Consider the following 22,105-nt stretch of genomic DNA (forward strand, 5'->3'; position numbering starts at 1 on the left):
GCTCAGTATGCGATATCCTAACCAGCGCTCCAGGCTCGGGTCAGTCAGTCAGATGCGGAGATGTCGGTGTAGACACTCGAAGGTCGGTCGCAAGAGGAAGACTCAGTAGTGGCACAGGCGCAAGATAGGGAGGCTGAAAGTACGGTTGGCGATGGACAGATTGCGACTTCTCTCCGTCGTTCTGCTGATGATGCTGGTGCCTGTAACTTGATGTGGTTGCCGCAGTCGTGGTGGATATGCGCAGGCAAGTTCACGCTGAGTGAGGCTTCTATCAGATGGTTCGGTCTGACGCTGGAATCTGTGACGGTTCGTGGGTTGATGACTGCATGTGGTTTGTGTCAGACAGCCAGATTCTGTCCGCAATTGCCAAGGTGATGGTGATGACGGAGTTCAAGCCTGGAGGCTGCGCCCCAGGTCCGACGTTGCTGCTTGTAACTCCAATGCCTGCCCTGAATGTTGAATAAGGCCCAGTCAGCTGCATACCCATCTTCACTTGATCTACCTTTTCTCAGTGTGCAAGCAGTGCTGGACCGACCTGTGTAATTCCAGCTCAAAGCCTGCTCCTCTCTTCTGTTCTACTATATCCTCGGGTCGTTCACAGGGCCTCGTTTAGCCAAACCCCAGGCAGCGGGGAACAAGGCATCAAGTCGAGCTTGAGGTCTTTGCTTGTATATTCAACCATGGCTTCTCTCAATACGTCTACGAACGGACCTTCTATCTCCAAGAGCTACCAGTCGGTCGTCAACGCTCCACCTCCCTCCGGACAGGCCGCAAGCTCCCCAACCTACGGTCAATGGGCCGTCTTCTCTGTCGCGGCGCCTCTAGCAAATGCATTCTCACAGGACTCGGCAAACAAGGAGAGCGTTTTAAAAGTGCAGAGCACAGGAGAAGGGGAGCTGATCGACTTGGTTGATGAGTTCTCTGATGGTCGGATCCAATTCGCCTTTGTCAAGGTCAAGGATTCCAATAGTGGCTTGCCCAAAAGTGCTCTGGTTGCCTGGTGCGGCGAAGGAGTTCCGGAAAGAACAAAAGGCTACTTCGGGAGCCATTTGACAACTGTTGCCAAATTGCTACATGGCTACCATGTCCAGATCACTGCAAGGTCTGACCGAGATCTGACACCCGAGGGAATCATTCAAAAGGTGGCTGATGCATCTGGTTCGAAGTACTCTACGAGCAGCACTGCTCCTCCGCCAGTTGCCGCCACTAAACCCACTGTTGCCTCGAAACCTGCCTTCACTCCTACACAAAGCAGTGGGGTAACGGGCGGAGGCTATAATCCTGTTGCTCGAAATCTGCCCAAGAAACAGACAGGTGTTGACGAGGATGGGTGGGGTTCAGACGCTCCGCCCGTAACTCGGACCCAATTGGAAAAGGTTGGATCTGCTTACCAACCTACAAAAGTCAACATGAGAGAATTCTCCTCACAGCAGCCTGCTGCGTCATCATTCAATGGCAGTCAAGGAGACGACCGGCCAGGTGTGGTCAAGGGAGCATACCAACCGGTTGGAAAGGTCGATATTGCAGCTATACGGCGCCAGGCTCAAGAAGCAGGGACGTCACGCGACGAGCGACCGGAGCCTGTCAAGAGTTCTTATGAACCTATTGGTAAGGTGGACATTGCTGCTATCCGGGCAAAGGCTCAGAAACCGGACGACTCGTCGAACTTTTCTCGGCCACCCCCAGTCTCAAGCTCGTCAACTGGCCCATCTGAGGAACCCGAACGGCCTCGGTCGCTGGCCGACCGGTCGGCTGCTTTCTCGCAAGGGCCCGAGCGACTCACTTCTTTGCCCAAACCCAAGGTCGCGAACAAGTTCGGCGGTAGTTCGAGCTTCACAGGTACAAGGGCTCCCCTCCCTGGCGGATTCGAGTCCAAGGCCGCTGCACCGGCTGCACCTGTAGGGGCCGCTAGCAGAACGTTTGCTGATCAAGGAGGCAAGACGCCCGCTCAACTTTGGGCAGAGAAGAAAGCACGTGAGAGAGGCATGAGTGGCTCAGGTGAGCCACCTGTATCCCCTTCTGGCCATACTGGACAGCCTCCTGTGGCCGCACAAAAGAGTGGTGGAGAATGGAAAAGTGGTTATGCCGGCAAGTCGTGGGCACCTGTGCAGATCAGTCATACCGGCCGTGGTAGTATCGGCCAACAAACGACCGGAGATAGCGCGGGCGGGGCTCGAGAGGAAGAAGAGGAAGCTCCTAGTTCGCCTTCTGGAGGAATTGGCTCCCTTCGTGATCGATTTAGTGGAGCTCCGCCTATGGGTGCTCCCGCAACCTTCGACCGAGCACCACCACCAGCTCCAGAACCAGACACGAGCAACAAGCCCAATCGTGGCATACCGATCCCAGGCTCGTTCCCAGGCTTGCCTAGTCGACAGCCTGAGCCTGAGAAGGAGGAGGAGGAGGCACCAGCATTGCCAACGCCGCCTCTGCAACCAAGAAGCCCGACGCCACCTATTCCTGATGAGATGAGGGAAGAATCGCCGATTCGTGTTGCTGTGCCGGTCAGTGCGTCAGCAGCGCCTATAGATGTAGCCGATGCGCGCGAGGAACAATTCTCCCCACCGCCACCAATGCCTGCCGCCTCCATTGCACGAGCTATTCCAACTCCAGCAGAAGAGGAAGATGATGATGAGCCTGCTCGAGGCCCTGATGCTGGAAGAGCCGCTGCACATGCGGCGGCTGCTCATTCCCTGGGACAAGAGGCAGTCGACGCTGCACCTGCAGCACCTCCTGCTCCTGGCGGAGAAAGAGCTAAGGCCGAGTATGAATATGAAGCTGCCGAAGAGAATGAAGTTTCACTACGTGAAGGTACGATTACTCCCTGACGAGACGACTGTTCTTTGCTGATAATATAGGTGAAATTGTCACCGATATTCAGAAGATTGATCCGGATTGGTGGCTGGTCAAGAATGAGGCTGGACAGGTAAGCTGTTTCCGGATCTGGGCGAGTAAAGCGCTAATTGGTAATCTCACAGACCGGACTTGTACCAAGTAATTATCTGGTGCCGATGGAGGATGAGGAAGGTACTGCCTCAGCACCAGCAGCGACGTCCGCGACCGGGACAGAGCATGAAGAGTCTGCTCCCCAGCCGCCCGGTGCTTTCGGAGCTACTGCCACAGCCCTTTACGACTACGAGGCTGGCGAAGACAACGAATTGTCGTTCCCAGAAAATGCCACCATCACCAATGTGGTAAGTTGAAGCCCCCGTCTTCGCTCATGTTTCGGGTTTGCTGACAGACGACTACTCAGACATTCCCCGATGAGGACTGGTGGCATGGTGAATACAACGGTCAATCAGGTCTGTTCCCAGCAAATTACACCAAGATCGATGAGTAGGCGAGGAATGATCCGTCAGTATCGTAGATGAGCAGCCATGAAGAAAAAGGGTTCCCGGGACAGGGACATAAAAGTGCGTCATTGTACATCAAGGTCCCAGCAAAGCATGCCATGTCTCGACAGCGGCCTTGCAGAGAGGACATGGTTGAACGAGTACGTAGGCTTCGAGCAGGCGTGATCAACAGCCATTGAAAAGAATTTTCATCTGCATCGATGGGGTGCAGTCAATTTTCTACCACCTATTGCACCTATTGGAGGATGAGCCACCGATAGAAGAACCCAGGGGCAGGCAAAATCGGTGACCCTAAACCAGTTAGTAGCAAAGCCCCAGCTGCAGCTAAGGCATCATCTTCCCCAGACAATATTTTTTCCTTGCCGGTGATTGAAGAGATAGGATTTCGGAAGTCAGAAAAAATAATTCTTCTGCAGCACGCGAGTGAAGAAGAATTTTTCCCTCCCAAGATCGACCGACTCTTGTCGTGACGAAGCAATGATAGGCCCTGCAGGAGGGTTTCGTGTCGTCCGCTGCTTCTATTATATGTCCGTAGCAAGCTGGCCCCGCTGGACTTGTTGTACTATCTGCGCGGCCATGCGATAATTGAAGAAAAAACACCATTATCGTACAAGGCTCCGCTTGCAGATTTGACTCGATTCCACTTCGCCTACGGAATAGTCAAGTCCCAATTGACGTCTGTTTGTCGGAGCTTTAGAGACGCAAAGTTTCGGAGCTTATCGATTGGCTCCCGCAATCGCAGTCACAAATTTTGGTAAATCTTTTTTGGTGACTCTTTATCTCCAATTCCCCCTCTACCTGACTGAGCAAAAGTGCTGAGCTGCGGTCTATATATTGGTTTGCATTGACTCTGGTTCGGTTTGCCGGTAGCCGTCTGCCATGGCTGCCTCTGCACGAGCTCTTCGCCAGGCCAGCAGTATCCTGCTACGGGACTGCGCGCCAAAAGCACGAGTGTCTCCGCGAGCCTTTTCGACCCGTTCTGCTCCTATTGCAGTCCGCCAACACCTCCTGAGCCCTCGAGTACCTTCGTGGCAGCAAACCAGAAAGTTTACACGGTCGACAAAACGCTATGCGGCTGTTGACACCGCTCCGCGTCCAGAGGCCTACCTCGAAAGCGGTGTCGTAGAGCCTGGGAAGAATCTGGTTGGAGTATCAAAAGTACTGGTGATTGGAAGTGGTGGTCTTGCCATTGGACAGGCGGGAGAGTTTGATTACTCTGGTGAGTGACTTTATCTGGGGCATATGAGCGCGCCCAAGAAGTGTCTTTGTGCTTTCAGCATGAAGTTACAATTGGAGGAAGAGCATGATTTACTGACTGCGATGACAGGCTCCCAGGCCCTGAAAGCGCTGAAAGAAGCCGGCGTCAAATCCGTCCTCATCAACCCTAACATCGCAACCATTCAGACCGATCATAAACTCGCCGACGAAGTCTACTATCTCCCTGTCACACCAGAGTATGTCACATACGTGATTGAAAGAGAAAAGCCCGATGGTATCCTCCTCACATTTGGTGGCCAGACCGGTCTCAACCTGGGTGTCCAGATGAACAAGATGGGCATATTTGAGAGATACGGCGTCAAGGTGTTGGGTACCAGTATCCGGACGCTGGAGGTCAGCGAAGACCGTGATCTCTTTGCTAAGGCTCTCAACGAAATCAACATTCCTATCGCGCAGTCCATTGCCGTTGGCACAGTGGATGAGGCTCTCAAAGCTGCTGAAACCATCGGCTACCCAATCATTGTGCGGTCCGCATATGCTCTAGGAGGTCTTGGGTCTGGTTTCGCAAAGGACCCGGAAGAATTGAGCAATTTGTCCTCACGATCTTTGTCACTGTCACCTCAAATCCTGGTCGAAAAATCTCTCAAAGGCTGGAAAGAAGTCGAGTATGAGGTGGTCCGTGATGCAGAAGACAACTGTATTACCGTGTGCAACATGGAGAACTTCGACCCCTTGGGCATTCACACAGGTGACAGTATTGTGGTAGCTCCCAGTCAAACCCTCAGTGACGAAGAATATCACATGCTTCGATCAGCGGCTATCAAAATCGTCCGACATCTTGGGGTCGTTGGTGAATGCAACGTCCAATACGCTCTTCAACCTGATGGGCTCGATTACCGTGTTATCGAAGTCAATGCTCGTCTCTCTCGATCTTCCGCGCTGGCATCCAAGGCAACGGGATATCCTCTTGCTTATACTGCCGCAAAGATTGGTCTGGGTCACACACTTCCAGAGTTGCCGAACGCTGTGACCAAGACAACCACTGCGAACTTCGAGCCAAGTCTGGATTACGTTGTGGTCAAGATCCCACGTTGGGACTTGGCAAAATTCCAGCATGTCAAGCGCGACATTGGCAGCGCTATGAAGTCAGTAGGAGAAGTCATGGCTATTGGACGTACTTTTGAGGAGTCGTTCCAGAAAGCTATTCGACAAGTCGACCCCAGATACGTGGGTTTCCAAGGTGACAAGTTCGACGACCTGGACGACGTTCTTCGCAATCCCACCGACCGACGATGGCTGGCCGTGGGTCAAGCTATGATCCATGAGAACTACTCCGTGGACAAGATCAATGATCTGACCAAAATTGACAAATGGTTTTTGTACAAGTTGCAGAACCTGAAGGACACTATGACCGAGATCCAGGAGATTGGTTCTCTTTCCGGCATCAAGCACGAACTCATGATCAAGGCGAAGAAGCAGGGCTTTTCCGACAAGCAAATCGCCATGTATACCAATTCGACCGAGGGCGAAGTTCGTGCTCGCCGTCAAGGTTTCGGTATCAGACCGTGGGTCAAGAAGATTGACACTTTGGCCGCCGAATTTCCGGCCGACACCAACTATCTTTACACCACCTACAACGCTTCGTCCCACGATGTCAGCTTCGAAGACCATGGCACCCTCATTTTGGGGTCTGGTGTATACAGAATCGGTTCATCAGTCGAATTCGATTGGTGTGCCGTTAACGCTACGCTGTCGCTGCGAGAGATGAATCAGAAGACTGTGATGATCAATGTAAGTTATTGACCCCCTTGTTTTTGTTTTGCATGTTCGTACCTACTTGGCCTTGGGGAGGCCGCTGGACGCAACTACCCTCTGGGTACTAAACGCACGCCCACTGCATTGAATGCCACTGGACGCACTTGCCATCTGAAGGACTTCCACGCCACCTGCCTTATTGGATGCACGATGGACGCCCTGCCTACTGGAAGGAACTCACCTTCCTGCCTTTTCACCTCTGCCAATTTTACAACCTTTTCTCAGAAAACATCCCACTTCTGCAAGGCTTGCAAGGCCTGCATTTCTGCCTGCGCTGTTACACCTCTACACCTCTCTGAGAACAAGGTACCCTCTACAAGGGTTTCGAGCCTCCAATTCTGTTCGATTAGGCGTTTTGCTACACACGATTCACCCCTCTGGGATCGCAGTCCACCTCCAACTTCGGACGCCACCTCTCAGTCGTCGCTGAATGACCATTGGTGATTCTTACCCTTGCAACGCTTGCAAAGTGATCGAGTACCAACCTCACCGCCTCTCTCGGGACGCAATCCTGCAACTTCAGCTGCCGCATTTCTCAAACGTTTGTTGAAACCCACGACGACACAGCTTCGATTTCCCTCGATCGATTGATTGTCGAATGACCAACGGTGATTCTCATGCACACTGTGGCTGAACACACCTCTTCACCTCTCTAAGATTGAACTGCCTCTACAAGGTCTACAACCTCCTCAATCTGTCCGAGTAACAATCTGTTCACCTCTCAGAGAACGGATGCCGTCGCTGAAAAACAATCGAGCTTCTTCATCTGCTGAATGACCGACGGTAATTCTCTCACTTTGGCCTGAAAAGCAAGCATTTACATTCCGAAGGACTTCGACGCCATTGCCTTTCGAGTGCCATCTGCGTTCTGAACGACTCCCACACCATCTGCCTCTCGAGTGCCTTCTGCACCCTGAAAGACTTCCACATCATCGGCCTCTGGACTGCCATCTGCGATCTGAAAGACCTCCACACCATCGGCCTCTGCAGTGCCATTTGCCTTGTGAAGGGCTTCCACAACAAGTGTGGCCTGATGACCAGCTATGCACACACTGCTGCTTGAACGAAGGCTTTCGCGCAGATTTTGACCTCAGTCCCGAGCAGCTCGAAGCTCAAGCAGTCGAAAGGGAACAGAAACGCCTTGCAGTCAAAGCCGAGAATGCTACAAACTGGCACTACAAGCAAATGGCTGAGAACTATGACGACTACATGACCAAATCCAACGAGAGAGTGGCAAGGTCGAGAGCCAACAATCCAGGACGAGATGCTATCCGCCAAGCAGACCGCATTGAAAAGGCACTGGCTGAGAAGAGTTTCCACTGTGACCGCTGCAACATCTCCTTTGGGACCAAGCAGAGATTGAGCAATCATGAGAAGACAAAGACGCACCAGAATAACTCGACTAAGTCGAGTATGGCCTGGAGATGTCGCCCTTGCAATCTTGGTCTCCCGAGCAAAACAAGTCTGGCCATGCACGAGAAGACCGACCGTCATCGCAAGGCCGTCGCTGCTGCCAAAACCGGCGCTGCTGCCAACAGTGGTGCTGGTGCCAAAGCTGCTGAGTCGAGCCTCGATCCCAACAAGACCAGGCTGGCTGGTTGGGTACGAAGCGAGTCCGAATCCAACAGTGTTGCTGCTGCCGAAGCCACAGAGACGAGCACCGATCACGACATGAGTGATCTGACCAGTGCCGAGATGACCAACCCTCATCCCAATCCTGTCGCTCTTGCCAATGTTGCTGAGACGAGCACCAATCACGACATGAGCAATTTGACCAGTGCCGAGATGACCAACCGTCATTCCAGTGCTGCCGCTCCTGCCAATGTCGTCCGGTCGAGCTTCGATCTCAGCAAGAACACCTTGTCCCGTTGGCTTCAAAGCGCCCCTCCTGCCGCCAACGCTGTTGCTGCTCCCCAAGCTGTTCAATCAGGCACGCACCCCGAGGAGACCAGCCTGAGCCGTTGGCTACAGAGAGGCCGTCCTGCTCATGCTGGCGGTGCTGCCCAGTCGAGCTCCAAGCTCAACTGAGGTGGCCCATTTCGTCCTTTTTTTCTCTTTTGGTCTTTTACATTCTTCTTTTGTTCTTTATGTCTATCATATCATGCTAACTTACTCCACGTACAATCCGGAAACTTACAGCACTGACTTCGACACCGCCGACAAACTCTACTTCGAAGAGCTCTCTTACGAACGCGTTATGGACATTTACGAACTGGAGGCTGCAACAGGTGTTGTGGTGAGCGTTGGCGGCCAACTCCCTCAAAACATTGCACTACGACTGCAGGAAGAAGGCAAGGCGAATGTCCTCGGCACAGATCCTCAAGACATCGACAAGGCTGAAGACCGTCACAAGTTCTCCCAAATTCTTGACTCTATCGGAGTAGATCAACCAGCATGGAAGGAACTTACCTCTGTTTCCGATGCTGAAGCGTTTGCTGACGAAGTTGGCTACCCTGTCTTGGTTCGACCATCTTATGTTCTCTCTGGTGCAGCCATGTCAGTCATTACCAGCCAGGCAGAGTTGAAGGATAAATTAGAGTCCGCCTCTGCAGTCTCACCCGATCATCCTGTCGTCATCACCAAGTTCATCGAGGGTGCGCAGGAAATCGATGTCGACGCTGTGGCCTCCAAAGGAGAGCTGATTCTGCACGCTGTCTCTGAGCACGTTGAGAACGCCGGTGTACACTCGGGTGACGCCACCTTGGTCCTGCCCCCAGTGAACCTCGACGCGCAGATTATGGCTCGTGTCAAGGAGATCGCTCAAAAGGTTGCCAAAGCATGGAGCATTACCGGTCCCTTCAACATGCAGATCATCAAGGCTGATGTTGGTGGTGACGAGCCTGCCCTCAAGGTCATTGAATGTAACCTTCGAGCCTCGCGATCCTTCCCCTTCGTCAGCAAAGTCCTTGGCGTCAACTTCATTGATGCTGCGACAAAGGCGCTGGCGGATAAAAATGTGCCTGCACCCCGGGATCTTATGGCCGAGAAGCGTGACTACCTCGCGACCAAGGTGCCTCAGTTTTCGTGGACTCGTTTGGCCGGAGCTGACCCGTTCTTGGGTGTCGAAATGAGCAGCACGGGAGAGATTGCATGCTTTGGGAAAAACCTTATTGAAGCATACTGGGCGTCGCTGCAGTCGACCATGAACTTCAGAATGCCTGAACCAGGTGAGGGTATACTCCTGGGTGGGTCGACCGAGCTGCCCGAACTGCCCAAGATCGTGGAATATCTTGACCCACTGGGATACAAGTTCCTTGCAGCAAGCGAGGATGTGAAGAAACATCTCGAGAAAGCAGGCACCTCTATTGAAGTGATTGAGTTCCCTAAGACCGACAAGAATGAGCTACGAAAGGTATTCCAGAAATACAACATCAGGGGAGTCTTCAACCTTGCCAAGAGCAGGGGCAAGACTCTGGTGGATGAGGATTACGTGATGAGAAGGAATGCTGTCGACTTTGGAGTTCCGCTGTTCATGGAGCCCAAGGTGAGTTGCATTCCATTTGACAATTGACGGTGGACTAATTTTGATGTCTAGACTGCGCTCCTCTTTGCCCAATGCATGAATGCTAAACTACCTCGACAGGAAGGTATTCCACCTGAGGTCCGAAGTTGGAGCGAATTTGCTGGTGGAAAGATGATGTAAAAGCAGGAGGCGATAGACATTGGATGGCCGACATGGCCATGAGGGGTCTGGAGTACACTGGCAGGTGCTGGTATCGTGCAGCGTTTTCAAGCGGCTTGAGCCCAAGAAAGGAAAAGCAATTTTTTATTAGAAAAGGTCCATTACGATACATCCCGTGGACGAATAATAGTCGATTGGATCAATAGACTGTTTGCCATGTGTTAGCCACCGTCCGATATGGGCAACATGGGCATAAGCTCTGACGGCCATCCAGAAGAGATTCCGGCTGTGGCAGACAGACTCTGGAGACTGATCTGGCCAGGTATTAAAAATTTATGAGGTGTTAAAAGGTGATCAGAACAGAGGTTCATTGGTCTATGTGTGTGTGCTGTAATCCATATAAGAATACTCCGTGCTAGAGTAACCATGACAAGATCATTGCGAAGGAATAATGTTACAAGGTCCCCAGTTCATGCTGAAATCACTTTGGGTCGATGACTCCGACTGTCTTCTCACTGAAAGGGCTTTCGAGAGTCTCGAGGTCACTAGCAATGAGCTCCGCGTTCTGTTCCAGCGTAGTCTCGTAGCGAGGAGCATTCATCATACACGTCAGGTAACCTCCGATCAAGGGAATGTTCTTGACCCAATAGTTTTGCCATAAAGGTGGAGTCACGGCATTTGCGATCAGTTTCCCCTTGCTCGACAGGGCAGTGATGTCTGAGGATTCGGGGTTCATGGTGCTTGGACACAGCATAGACCAGTCGACGCTGTTTGGTGGGAGAGACTTGAGAAGAGCGAGGTTTTGGCGATGTTCGAGGTATATGGGGATACTGTGATTGTTAGTCTTCCGATATCGACGAAGTCCGGGGTATGGCCTCAGGAAGGTACGCTGAATCAAGGGGTGAGTGTACTTACTAGTCTGAGAACATTGTCTCTGTTTCGGGGAAGTTCAATACTCCCAAGCCACCCAAAAACCAAGTTCTCAACGGTTTCTTTCTTTCCATTCCTGCTTCTCGAACGGCGTCCAGGACAGCGCGAAATATGACAGGCAGATCACTCTTTCCCCAGGGCGGTAAGGCCGCTAGACCGGCAGTGTTGACAACGGCATCAGCCTTGGAGTCCAAGATGGCCTTCTTGATTGCAAATGAGTCTTTTGCGTCGCCTTGAACGACGGAGATTTGGCGGTACACAGGATTTGGAAGTAGAGACTCGAGTTTGCTTGAGGACCGGACGTACGCAACGACGCTGTGGCCATGGTTGAGGAGTGCTGGGACAAGGCGACTGCCCAGATTACCGGTTGCTCCAAGAACAAGGACCTTCATCTTTGCTGTTGCTGGTGTTGTTGGATTTGCTGTTGCTGTTACTGTTATGTTGCACTGAACTGTACTGTATAGTCGATGATGAGGAGTGCCTGGATTTAAGCGTACAGCGACTGCTATATATACACTTACGTTGAGGTATGCATGGCACAGAATGGCTGGGATTCGGCGCCAAATTGCTGACTCAACCGATTCGGAGTCGAGTTGCACCATGCAGGGCCAATTGATTCAGCCGGGGATCGAGTTGCCCCGCGATCAGACCAAACTAAAAGACCATGTGGTGATGCACTTGTGAGGGAGGCATTTTGCGCGCATGCAAGGTTCCAGGCTTATTACAACCTTGACGGGCTGGACCGCCAATGAGTTCACCACCATCATCAGCAGGTGCTAAGTTATAGGTACCGAGTAAGGGAAAAGGAGTTTGATTCAAGACCGGCGATCGGAATGTGAGGTCCCGGGTCAGCGCGCTTTAGATCTGCGACCCCTAAAGCCCGCCCTTAGGTGCCTAGTACCTCAATTCTGACTAACACTCTCGTACCTTTTTTTCAAACATCACGTCATTAATCGGTCTGGCTTCAGTTGGACGCGTTTCTTGGTGTTCGATGTTTGAACTTGAGAACACCTCAAGCCAACCGACGACCATGCCCCAGGTCTGAGACAGCAGAATCTTTCTCCTCGTAAACATGGCCTCACCACCGTCTCGGTGACCAGCCTTCTGTTTCCTCGTTGGGCTCCCAAAGCCGCAGACGTGGCATTACCAATGGCGTCGTCGAACGAGTCGACCATGAACAGGCGCAGAGGCAACGCAGAGACCGAAAATGAGCGACTCAATGATGCTGGCGTACATGAGAACGGCGCTGTCTCCGCGAAGACGGCACTGCTCAGTCAACAATCCTCTTCCTCATCTCCGCCCGCATTCACCGCCTCCAAAACAACCGCAATCCTGCAGATCTGGGCACCAACCCTCCTCCTCATCTTCGGCGGCTGCTGCTCGAACGTCTACACCCTCGAAGCGCTCATCCACACCTCGCCGACGTCTGGTGGGCTCATAACAGCCCTCCAGTTCCTCCTCGTCGCCCTAGCCACAGCGCCCCGTCACTTCTCGTTCTCGCGCGGCTGGCGAAACCTGTATCTCCGCGAGCGCAACATCCCTGTACGCAAATGGCTCATCTACACCGCATACTTCCTCAGCATCAACATCTTGAACAATATGGCGTTCAAATACCACATCAGCGTCCCCTTACACATAATCCTGCGTTCTGCAGGACCCGTTATGACAATGGCAATGGGCAGGTTCTGGGGTGATAAGAGGTATCCGCCGCACAAGATCGTCGCAGTCTTACTTCTATTCGCGGGTGTCGTGATGGCCGCAGTTTCGGACGCTTGGTCGAAACAACCACCAGTTGCTCAGACGCAGATAGCTAGCCAGAAACCATCAGCATCAACACAGGCTCCTGGCTTCGCGCTCCTGGCGTCTGCGCTGCTCTTGTCCGCCTGTATGGGCCTCTTCACGGACGACATGTACGCCACGCACGGCCGATCCTCGTCTGTCGCCGCCGAGACACTCTTCTACAGCCACGCCATGTCTCTTCCGTACTTTGCCAGCCAGGCTCGACCGCTGATGCACGAACTCGGCGTTGTCACCGCCACTGCTGTTTCTAGCTTTGAGCAGGACTTTTCCGGCAAGAACGCGACGTCACCGACAACTTGGGTGAATCCCCTACCATTTACAACCGCACCAGACTTCATGTCGCAGCTACTCCTACTGCCTGTATCGCTATCTCTCAAAATCCCCAGGCCGATCGCCTTACTCGCACTCAACGCCGGCACACAACTTCTCTGCATCATCGGCGTGAACAGGCTCTCGGCACAATCATCGTCCCTGACCGTCGGAATCGTCCTGAACATCCGCAAATTGGCGAGCTTGTTGTTGAGTATCTGTCTGTTCGGAAACAGTCTGCCGATGGGTGTGCTCATGGGCGCTGCGATCGTCTTCCTGGGTGGAGGCCTGTATGCTTTACCTGCTTCAGCTACAGCCCCAGCTACATCTTCTTCAGATACTAGACAGACGGAGAAGAAAAAGTTATAGAACTAGAATTAGAAATAGAAACCAGAAAATCTGGACATGTTGGAGACAAATAAATGACTCGATGTCTTTCCAACACAAGTCGTTGAAACCACCAAGAGACGGCACAACCGGGTACAGTGTACATGTTTACATAAAACCGCACGTCTAAACACCTAGACTTCTAGTACCCTGACTTGACAATCGCCAGGTATACCAGTCCAACTGGCTTTCGCACTCACATGTCCGAATCATTTGTAAACGCTGTTTTACATCTCCCGATCCCTGTCGCACGATCCGTAGAGGTAGGTTTTTGTCAGGCCTGGTATGATATTAATGTATCAATTCTTCTTCCCCCAACTCCCCGGCTCAAACTCCTGCCCACTCTTCCTCATATCATCAATAACCTCATTGAATTTGAGACTCAACTCCTCCAGCACCTGCCCTCGGTCCCACTGATCCCGCGTCTTCCACAGCGTATCCATCAACACGGAGTTCACCTGCTCCAACTGCTCCACCGACAGACCTGACGTCTGATCCCGGACCTCGGCATGGAAATTATCCAACTTTCGTTCCTCGACCTGCACCAAGTTCGGCCGCGGCGAAGACGACCGCGACGGCGGGTTCAACAAGTCGACAGGCCCGCTAGGCCCATTTGATCTGGATGGTCTGCGTTCGGCAGCATCATCGAACAGCGGGACGGGTGGTTGCGAAGATCGTTCCGCTGGCTGACTTTGACCGTGCGACGATGTGGGCCGTCCAGCCGGGCCAGCCAGAGGGTCAATGACTTCTTGCGAGGCAGGTAAGTTCCCTGGGTGGGCAATTAGTCGGGACAACTCAGAAGGTTCCAGGGATGGGCCCTCGGAAGAAAGTTTGCGCGTACCTTGGGTAGATGGGATCTGACTGCCTCCTGCGGATCGTCTCTCGTCAAGAAGATACAGGTTCGGACCTGAGTCGTGCTGATTATGGTCTTCGGTGTCGTGGGATGACGTCTTTTTCTGGCTTGTGGACTGGGTTGTGCTGGCGTCGTTCTGGAGTTCTGTGGGGTGAGTGCCTTGGGGCAGAGGCGTGAACGGTCCTGTTTGTGAGCGGGGAGCAGACATTCCCGATTCTTTCAGCAATTGTTGCGAGGGCGCTGTGTAAGAGTGGAGCGGCCTGGGTTGGGCGGATTCACGATTACCAAAAGAGCTTGTGGTGTGCGTCTTTTGTGTCTCGGTACTCTTGTCGTGGGACGTGTGGTGAGAGTCTACACCACCCATCGGTGTATCACCTTCCGCATCTGCTTCGTTGCCGTCATGATTCGAGTGTGATCCATTAGTCAACTCCGTCTGTGCCTGTTCTTCATGGCTCAGATGTATGCCGTTTGTGACCACGGATTCCGACGACGTCCCCTCTCCAGCGGCTGGAGCCAGTCGTTGGACGAAATCTCGGCGTCGTTGCATAGGCTCTCCAAGAAGAATAGGTCCAGTGGAATTCGTCAGTGTCGAAGGTCCCGAAGCATTGCCATGAGGTACATTTGACACTACTTCAGGTGGTGGCATTTCCTTGTTTTGCTCTTCTGCAACTCGGGCCTTTTCCAAGACTTCTTTCTCCCTGGCAAGCTCGCGCTCGTAAACGCGCTCACATTCTGCAGCCAGAGCAGGTTCCGTTATCTCGATATTGGCAATATCAACCTCGACGTTGGCAGAAAGTTCATTTGCCTTGAGTAACCGGTCTTCGTCACCCACTGTCTTCGCGTCCTTGGCTAGACGTTTGATGTCTGCGAGAAAATCTTTTGGTCGCTTATAGTACCCATTGCTCAGACGCTTCTCGATCGTGACGGAATCAAGGTTGTAGTAGAAGTTGTTGCTGGCTTGATCCACGAGACCCAAAACGCCATGGGCGTCTTTGCCAATTTCGAAAGGTCGGAAAGAAGCATGCATGTCTGCATGAATGTCAGAGGTAACAGTGGTCGGATCAGCTTCATCATAGAGATAGCGAATTTGGCCTTCATCAATGACACCCGTGCGAAATTTCTTGTACTTTGTTCGAATCTGATCCATGATAGGCTGTAATCGAAGCTTGAGCATGTTCAGGGTCAATCGATCTTTCTTCTTCTGTGCCTTCAGCTCCTCTTTGGTCAATGAAGCCGGCCCCTTCTCTGGTTCTGGGGGTGCCACCTCAAGTTGCTCCAGTTGACGCTTCTTGCGGTTCTTCGGGTGTGGAAACTCGTCAGGTGATGTTCTGATGTAGTCTTTAAGCGCTCTGAAGAACTCATACCGCTCGTTCTTATCGGGCGGTTCCAATAGATATTGGTTCTTCGTAGAATAGCCAAAAAGATCTCGTTGCATCTCTTCGTCCACCAAGTCCGGGTCGACCTCAACATAACCAAGTAGCAGGACAGGGTCAGTAGGCTTGATAGCTCTCAGAAGTCCCAAGAATGTTTTGATGACAACATCGCCGACCCTGGTATACCAGTCGTGCACATTCGGAATGTAAATGACACTGGGCTTGTGCATCTTGACCTCGGTGAACAGTCGAATAAGCGTTGCCTCTGCAGAGCTCGTGCTGTCACCCAACAAGGTAGGAAGATCGAATGCTTGGACATGGAGACCTTCAAAGTGATTGAGCAGCGCGCCAGCAAGGTACTGCTGACCCATACCAACCTTTCCTTTAATCAGTAAACGAGGCCGAAACACTCGGGCAGTCTCGAAAGCTTGTTGCATTTTCTCCCTGCCAAAGCTGTGACCATCAGCAGCATCTTCAAATTGAGCCTCTTCTAGCGCTGTCAGCTTCTTCTGCCGTGGCATGATTTCTGCCAATAATCCTTCTATCTCTTTCAGCTTGGCACTCAGCAGTGGTGCAACGCTAGGTGGTAGTGTCGAAGCCCCGGACGAGGTCGATCGTTCAGAGGAAGGCGTCATCTTCTTAATGGAGATCATGAAATCTTTTGGCGTCACCTCGATTGTCTTCGGATCAATGATCAACTTTTGCGTGGAGTTGTAGATTTGCGGATAGCGTCTCTGAACAGCGTTCAAAGCAGCTTCGGTGCACAGCGCACGAAGGTCTGCACCACCATAGCCTTTTGTCATCTCAGCCAGCTCATCCTTGATCGCTGGAGGCAAGGGAGGATCCCAGCCACGCGTGTGGATATCAATGATCGAACGTCGAGCATCGGTATTGGGGAGCGGGAAGTAGAACTCCCGGTCAAATCTACCCGGTCTTCTCAAAGCTGGGTCAATCGAATCAGGCCTATTCGTGGCCCCAATCACCACAACCTGACCTCTCCCATCCATGCCATCCATCAACGCCAGCAGGGTCGACACGATGGAGGCATGAATCTGTTCTTGCTTACTAGACCGAACCGGTGCTAGACCATCAATTTCATCGAAGAAAATGATACTCGGCTGATTCTTTCGAGCTTCTTCGAACAACAAACGCAGTTGCCGCTCAGCTTCACCCACCCACTTGCTAAGGGCATCTGCACCCTTTCGCATATAGAAGGTCACTTTTCGGCCTTGCGAGCTGACACTAGTAGCCAAGGCTCGAGCAAGCAGCGTCTTACCCGTTCCAGGCGGCCCGTGGAACAAGACGCCACGAGGTGGGGTGATCTTGAATCGCATGAAGATCTCCGGGTAAAGCAATGGCAGGGCGACCATCTCTTTCAGCTGGTCAATGTGTCCCTGGAGGCCTCCTACACTGTCGAAATCGACATTTTGGTCGACTCCGAGAGGATCGGCATCTGCCAGAGCTTGTTTGTCTTTGAGCTTGCCCAGATTTGCTGGCGTCCCACCAGTGGCTTGCGCTGGATCCGCATTGAGGGGTTGGGGGAAGAGACTGGGTGCGCCAGCAGCAGTCGGTGTCATTCCTACTGTGCCACCCACAGGCCTCGGCTGCTTCATCACTTCGTCGTCACTGCTATCAGAGTCGACGCCGCCTTGCGCTCGTGGAACACCGCCCCCAAGTACCGGCGCCGCACTCCCGCCTCCACCGAACGGCCCATAGGTATTGAACAAGCTTCTTTGCCATCCGCCACCGGCTGCTCTGCGAGGTCGTTGTTGTGAAGGGGAAGGTGCAGCTTCTTCCTCGTCCTCAATAGGGGCAAGATTTCTCAGCAGGTCGTAATTCGGTTTCTTGCCATCACGGGCCCGTCTTTGGCGTGGTTCGAAGATAATCTCCTCTCTTTCACGTCGTTTCTTCCTCTCTTCTTTCTTAAGATCTGCGACCTCTGCAGCAAGCTCGTCAGCGCTGTCCTCTGATGTCTGACGAGATGCCGCCTTGCTGCGAAGTCGAGTAGATCTTCGGCCGTTGTTGCTACTTTCGAAGTCATCATTCTTCCGTGGAGACGCCTCTGACTCACTGGAGCTCGACATCTCATCTTGATTTGCCTGTTCCTGATCTGGATCAAAGTCACTGCTCTCATCTTGCCCTTTTCGCCGCCGACTCTGTGACGTTGTCTCTTTCGCTTCACCTCTAAGACCCCGGCCTCGGAGACGCTTGGGTGACTGTTCAGGCTCAAAATCCGGAGACTCTGCTTGCCTCTTGGCAGCACCACGAGTCAGTCGACCACGGGGCACGACATCATCGTCGTCATCCTCAACATCATCACCTGCTACTTCCTCGGCTGGTGCGTCTTCTTGAGTAGCAGGAGCTTCCATTGTTCCAAAGTCACCTTCACCATCACCGTCGCTTTCGGCTTCGGCATGCGCATAGATGTCTGACATTATGTTGGGGAGTTGTCCCTGAGGCTCCTCTGCAACATGAGGGTCACTTTGCAGAAGCTCATGCTGTGATGCTTTAATCTCAAGCTCTTCTTCACCTATTTCTTCACCTCCTTCTTCAGTGGCCATTGGTTGTGACTCTTCGTCAATGGTGCTCTTCGATGGGTATTTCATGCCTTTGCCACCTCTTGTCGCCCTTGTAGGTAAAACTTCCGGGTCCCGAGAGCCTGCTCGCGTTACCTCGGCGTGATTGCCCGAATTCGTCAAGGCAAACATGGGTTCTTCTTCGTCGTGAGACAATCGTCTGCTCCTCCTTCTCGGTCCGTCGGGCGCTGCAGCTGATGAGCTTATGGGCTGTTTACTGCCGTAACTTCCGCTCCTCAAGTTACGCAAAGGTCGACCAGGTGTGGTTTTGAGAGTGATTATCAGCTTTCTAGCGCCTCTCTTGGGTGGTGTTCGCAGTTCTGGCGAGGGTGACTTGGATAGTTCGTCTTCGTTGTCCGATTCCTCATACTTCACTGCTTTCTTGGCACTTCTTCGGACGGGTCTCCCTTTCTCGTTTGTCTCTATCTCGTCTTCTGATTCTTCCTCATCAAAAGATTCGCTGTCGCTCAAGAGTTCTTCGTCGTCACTATCGACATCCGAGCCTCTATATTTACCACGTCTCTGCTTCTTGCGGGCAGGAGGGCCACTTTGCCTAGACTTGTGATGGCGCGGCTTGGATGATGGGCCGGGCGCTCTATCATCATAGTCATCATCATCAGGGTCTTCCTGTTGCGCGATCTCCTCGAGAGTCCGCTTGTTAGTGCCAAGTCGAATAGGCGGAGGCATGTCGACAGCTTCTGAGGCTCCGGGTTTAGACGGTTGGTTGGTAGGGAGGTAGAAGTGGTCGGCGCAAGGGATCGATCGGGTCAGCGTCACCAGAGCATCGCGAGGATAGCTTTGAATGTGTACAAGGGATGGCTGGGCCTCAGTCCATGCCCGGAAATGGCCCGAAGATGACTATGTAGTCGTAGACTGTCGATGGAGTAACTGACGGCGCGTCTTGTCGGGCAACTCGGTGGTCTCGGTTCGATCGAGGACGTGTTCAATTGACTGCTAGGCGCAGGCCCAATGTCTATGGCCCAGAGAGTAATGACGAAGCGCAGATCCACGGCTTCGGGCACAAGTGTGATGATTCAGATTGTAGGCGGTGTTTCACAGTCACCCTTGATGTTTCTTGGGGGCGTGTTTCTGACTCTGAGATGCAGGCAGTGCCAAGACGCGCCTTTGCTCCACTTTTTGACAGTCACCACCAATGAAATGCAGTGGATCTCCATAGTCCGACAACTTGAAGATTCGATTACAAGCAGCACTTTCAAAGGATTAATTATCAACATATCTCAACGACCACGGCGTCGACTGTTTTGGCCTCGAAAAGTTGCGGAGTTGCTACCGGAGGCATACGCGACAACATTTCTGGGGTTTGTAAACATCCAAACCCTCAACTTAGGCTATAAACCAAGCCTGAAAAAATGTTGGAACATTCAATCCTGTGAACACGATGCCGCAACGATCGACGTCAGATCTCGGTTGACCCTCGCGAGAAGCTTATCGTCGGTGCAAGGGGGTTAAAGCCGCATGCCGCATGGTACTTTTGTCAAATCACGTGATGTGCATGGCAATGACATCACTGGGCTGACTTTCTATCTGAATATATGCTCGCTCTAAACAATACTCATCCTTCGACAGGATGGTGACGGTGTTTTTCCTTCGAAGCCTTCACGGGATTATTCTTCATGTACTGCCAGCATTTCGTCTTCGTCTGTGGTTAGACCATCTTCTTCTCCTTCAGTATGTCCTTCCTCTGGCCACAGTACTGACGCCTGCCGGGTGAATTCTTTGAAGATTGAGCTGTGCCTTCGACCACGTGGGCGTCCACCATCGTGGTTCGTCTCTTCTTCTGACGACATCTCATCGTCCGTCCGGCCTCTGGCACGCAACAATGATTCTTGAAGCTGCTGCTCACCGACCGGATTTGGCAGGCGACGGCTTTCATCAATCGGGCCCCCTCTTCTTAAGCCTTCCAGGATGAGTCTTTCAATTTTCATACGGTTGGAAATGAATCGTATTTTGGGCCAGCAGCTTCGTTGGCCAACACTGATCATCCGGTCCAGACGTTGGGGACTAGGATCGCTTAAGATGTTCCAGAAGTCACTGAGGACGGTCTTCGGCCAGATAGTGACTGTGCCAGAAAAGCGTTGTAGCCATAACTCGCTCCAGTCCTGTCCCATGGGCCTAGGCAGTAATTCGAGATGGCGCAGGATTTTGAGGTATTTCTGCAGATCCAATTTCACCGAAGTCTCGATAGTCGAGCCAAGAAACCCTCCGCGCCATCCACGACCTTTGCGATGTGTCACTGGACGACCTGGCTCGCCCCTAGGCGAAAAGAAGAATAGGTTGATATGCGGATTGACCTGTGAGACGATGGAGAAATTGACGTTAAAGTGCAGGTTGAGTGCTTTGAGAGGAATGTCGGTCCGCAAGCTCCCGTCTTTCCACTTGTTGCCGAATGAATATGGTACTAGTGTACCGTCTCTCGTCTTGCGCATCAGCACGATAGGATTGAGTATTCCTGGTACCGCAGCTGAAGCCAGGACAGCGGACCAGATGACGCAATCTGGACTCGTAATGTGATTGTTTAGGATCGTGGGCGAATGAGGATCCGAAGGTACACATGAGACGTTTAGAATGCGGCCAGTCCGTTCAAATGCCTCTCTGAAAGTAAGGGAGCCATGACAAAACCAAGCGCAGTGGCGAGCCCAGTCGAGGGAATCGAAGCGGGCACCGGTCCGCCACCATCGACGGGCCCACGTTGCGAATCCCTCATGGCAGGCACGGATGCGGTGGGCTAGCGCAGGCACCAACACGGGTCCTAATTCCTCATCCGTCCTGGTGGCTACAAGTGCAGCCACCAACGCACCGCCAGAAGTACCAGTGATGATTTCTGGAAGTTCGCCAGCATCTAGAAGTGCCTTGATGACGCCAAAATGGTAGTACGCGAAAGTCGCTCCACCTGAAAGGCATAGCGCAGTCCTTCCATAGTTGAGCTCCAGACTTCGGAACAGCGAAGCTTTGTCTTTGGCGGTCATACGGTCAGAGTCGAGGACTGTCTTCAGACTCTTCTCGACCTGATCGACAAATGTCTGAATGAGCACTTTGGTGCCGATATACGATTCACTGTAGAGTCTGGGATTCTCAATGCCCACGAAATTGTTCTTGACGCAGCTTTCCAGCAAGGCTTTGAGGTCATCCAAAGGACTGCTGCCACCAATGCCGTTTCTCCCATCTCTCTCTTCAGCCTCGGCCCTTCGTTGAAGCTCGATCAATTGAGCAGTCACTTTCTTGACCGTGCTGTGATTATAGTAGGAGTACTCATCGTGCTCCTTCCACTCTTCGTTTCCCAGAAACTCGTCGAGCTGTTGAGCAGCGCCTTTCCATTCTTCGTAGGTGCTGGCTCGTTGTAATTGTCGCCTCAGCGTCTCCCGCCGGCCCGTCCATGAGAAGGCGTGTTCGTAAGCATAGATGTAAAAGCGTGTTAGGTTGTAGATGCCGAAGAGGACGACGATCCAACCGCAGACGATGAACAGCAAGGGGTAGTACAGCAGCGTGTACACAAAACCCTCTCTAGTTTCATCCTTTGATCTTCTTGTCGTTTTGCGTCGAACTCGGTTTCTCTTGACTCGCTGGCGGACTGGACCCCAGTCATTGAGTGCTGTGACAGGCTCAGTAGTCGGTGCTGTCAGGGCTGCTGAGAAAGCCTCCAGATCGGCTCGGTCAATAAAGTCATTGTGATAATCTGGAATCGTGTCTGGATCGTATGAAGACCCATTCACAACGGGCGAGTTGACTTTCTTGTTTCCGTTCATCACCGCAGTTGATGCATCGTCAGCTGGAATTGGATGCTGTAATTACACTGCCCAGTGAGTGCATTTCGCAAAGTACGGTTAAGAATGCTAGGATGCTAGGATACAAGA

General features: G+C 52.5%; 6 protein-coding genes across 6 annotated transcripts; 3 read left to right on the forward strand and 3 right to left on the reverse strand.

The window, feature by feature from the left end:
• Nucleotides 1–584: 584 nt before the first annotated feature.
• Nucleotides 585–3,783, forward strand: EDD37DRAFT_270424 (uncharacterized protein). Its single transcript, XM_062810952.1, has 4 exons — nt 585–2,808; nt 2,856–2,923; nt 2,976–3,191; nt 3,251–3,783. The coding sequence occupies exons 1-4, from the start codon at nt 681–683 to the stop codon at nt 3,335–3,337; spliced, it is 2,499 nt and encodes an 832-aa protein (XP_062673558.1). The 5' UTR covers nt 585–680; the 3' UTR covers nt 3,338–3,783.
• A 446-nt stretch (nt 3,784–4,229) lies between these two features.
• On the forward strand, nt 4,230–10,026 carry EDD37DRAFT_559635 (carbamoyl-phosphate synthase arginine-specific large chain; the record flags this gene model as incomplete). The annotated part of the gene is made up of 5 exons (XM_062813804.1): nt 4,230–4,569; nt 4,678–6,359; nt 7,808–7,827; nt 8,523–9,867; nt 9,919–10,026. 5 exons carry the CDS (start codon nt 4,230–4,232, stop codon nt 10,024–10,026), a joined length of 3,495 nt encoding a protein of 1,164 aa, XP_062673559.1.
• A 460-nt stretch (nt 10,027–10,486) lies between these two features.
• Nucleotides 10,487–11,327, reverse strand: EDD37DRAFT_647334 (uncharacterized protein; the record flags this gene model as incomplete). The annotated part of the gene is made up of 2 exons (XM_062817854.1): nt 10,487–10,835; nt 10,921–11,327. 2 exons carry the CDS (start codon nt 11,325–11,327, stop codon nt 10,487–10,489), a joined length of 756 nt encoding a protein of 251 aa, XP_062673560.1.
• Nucleotides 11,328–11,755: 428 nt separating this feature from the next.
• Nucleotides 11,756–13,522, forward strand: EDD37DRAFT_270965 (UPD-GlcNAc transporter). Its single transcript, XM_062810955.1, has one exon. The coding sequence runs from the start codon at nt 12,085–12,087 to the stop codon at nt 13,411–13,413; it is 1,329 nt and encodes a 442-aa protein (XP_062673561.1). The 5' UTR covers nt 11,756–12,084; the 3' UTR covers nt 13,414–13,522.
• A 50-nt stretch (nt 13,523–13,572) lies between these two features.
• EDD37DRAFT_270366 (vesicle-fusing ATPase) lies at nt 13,573–19,061 on the reverse strand. Its single transcript, XM_062810951.1, has one exon. It carries the CDS (start codon nt 18,918–18,920, stop codon nt 13,731–13,733), a length of 5,190 nt encoding a protein of 1,729 aa, XP_062673562.1. The 5' UTR covers nt 18,921–19,061; the 3' UTR covers nt 13,573–13,730.
• Nucleotides 19,062–19,573: 512 nt separating this feature from the next.
• Nucleotides 19,574–22,105, reverse strand: EDD37DRAFT_623033 (acyl transferase/acyl hydrolase/lysophospholipase). Its single transcript, XM_062816091.1, has one exon. The coding sequence runs from the start codon at nt 21,995–21,997 to the stop codon at nt 19,859–19,861; it is 2,139 nt and encodes a 712-aa protein (XP_062673563.1). The 5' UTR covers nt 21,998–22,105; the 3' UTR covers nt 19,574–19,858.

The sequence above is a fragment of the Exophiala viscosa genome (genome assembly GCF_022695815.1).
Source record: "Exophiala viscosa unplaced genomic scaffold EDD37scaffold_2, whole genome shotgun sequence".
NCBI classification, from domain to species: domain Eukaryota; kingdom Fungi; phylum Ascomycota; class Eurotiomycetes; order Chaetothyriales; family Herpotrichiellaceae; genus Exophiala; species Exophiala viscosa.

Excerpts from the sequence above, each read along its gene's own strand:
- EDD37DRAFT_270424 (XM_062810952.1), top strand. The coding sequence starts at position 681 with ATGGCTTCTCTCAATACGTCTACGAACGGACCTTCTATCTCCAAGAGC. Across the intron at positions 2,809-2,855 it reads TGAAGTTTCACTACGTGAAG|GTGAAATTGTCACCGATATT; the intron begins GTACGATTACTC and ends CTGATAATATAG. Across the intron at positions 3,192-3,250 it reads ATGCCACCATCACCAATGTG|ACATTCCCCGATGAGGACTG; the intron begins GTAAGTTGAAGC and ends ACGACTACTCAG.
- EDD37DRAFT_270965 (XM_062810955.1), top strand. The coding sequence starts at position 12,085 with ATGGCGTCGTCGAACGAGTCGACCATGAACAGGCGCAGAGGCAACGCA.
- EDD37DRAFT_270366 (XM_062810951.1), bottom strand. The coding sequence starts at position 18,920 with ATGCCTCCGCCTATTCGACTTGGCACTAACAAGCGGACTCTCGAGGAG.
- EDD37DRAFT_623033 (XM_062816091.1), bottom strand. The coding sequence starts at position 21,997 with ATGAACGGAAACAAGAAAGTCAACTCGCCCGTTGTGAATGGGTCTTCA.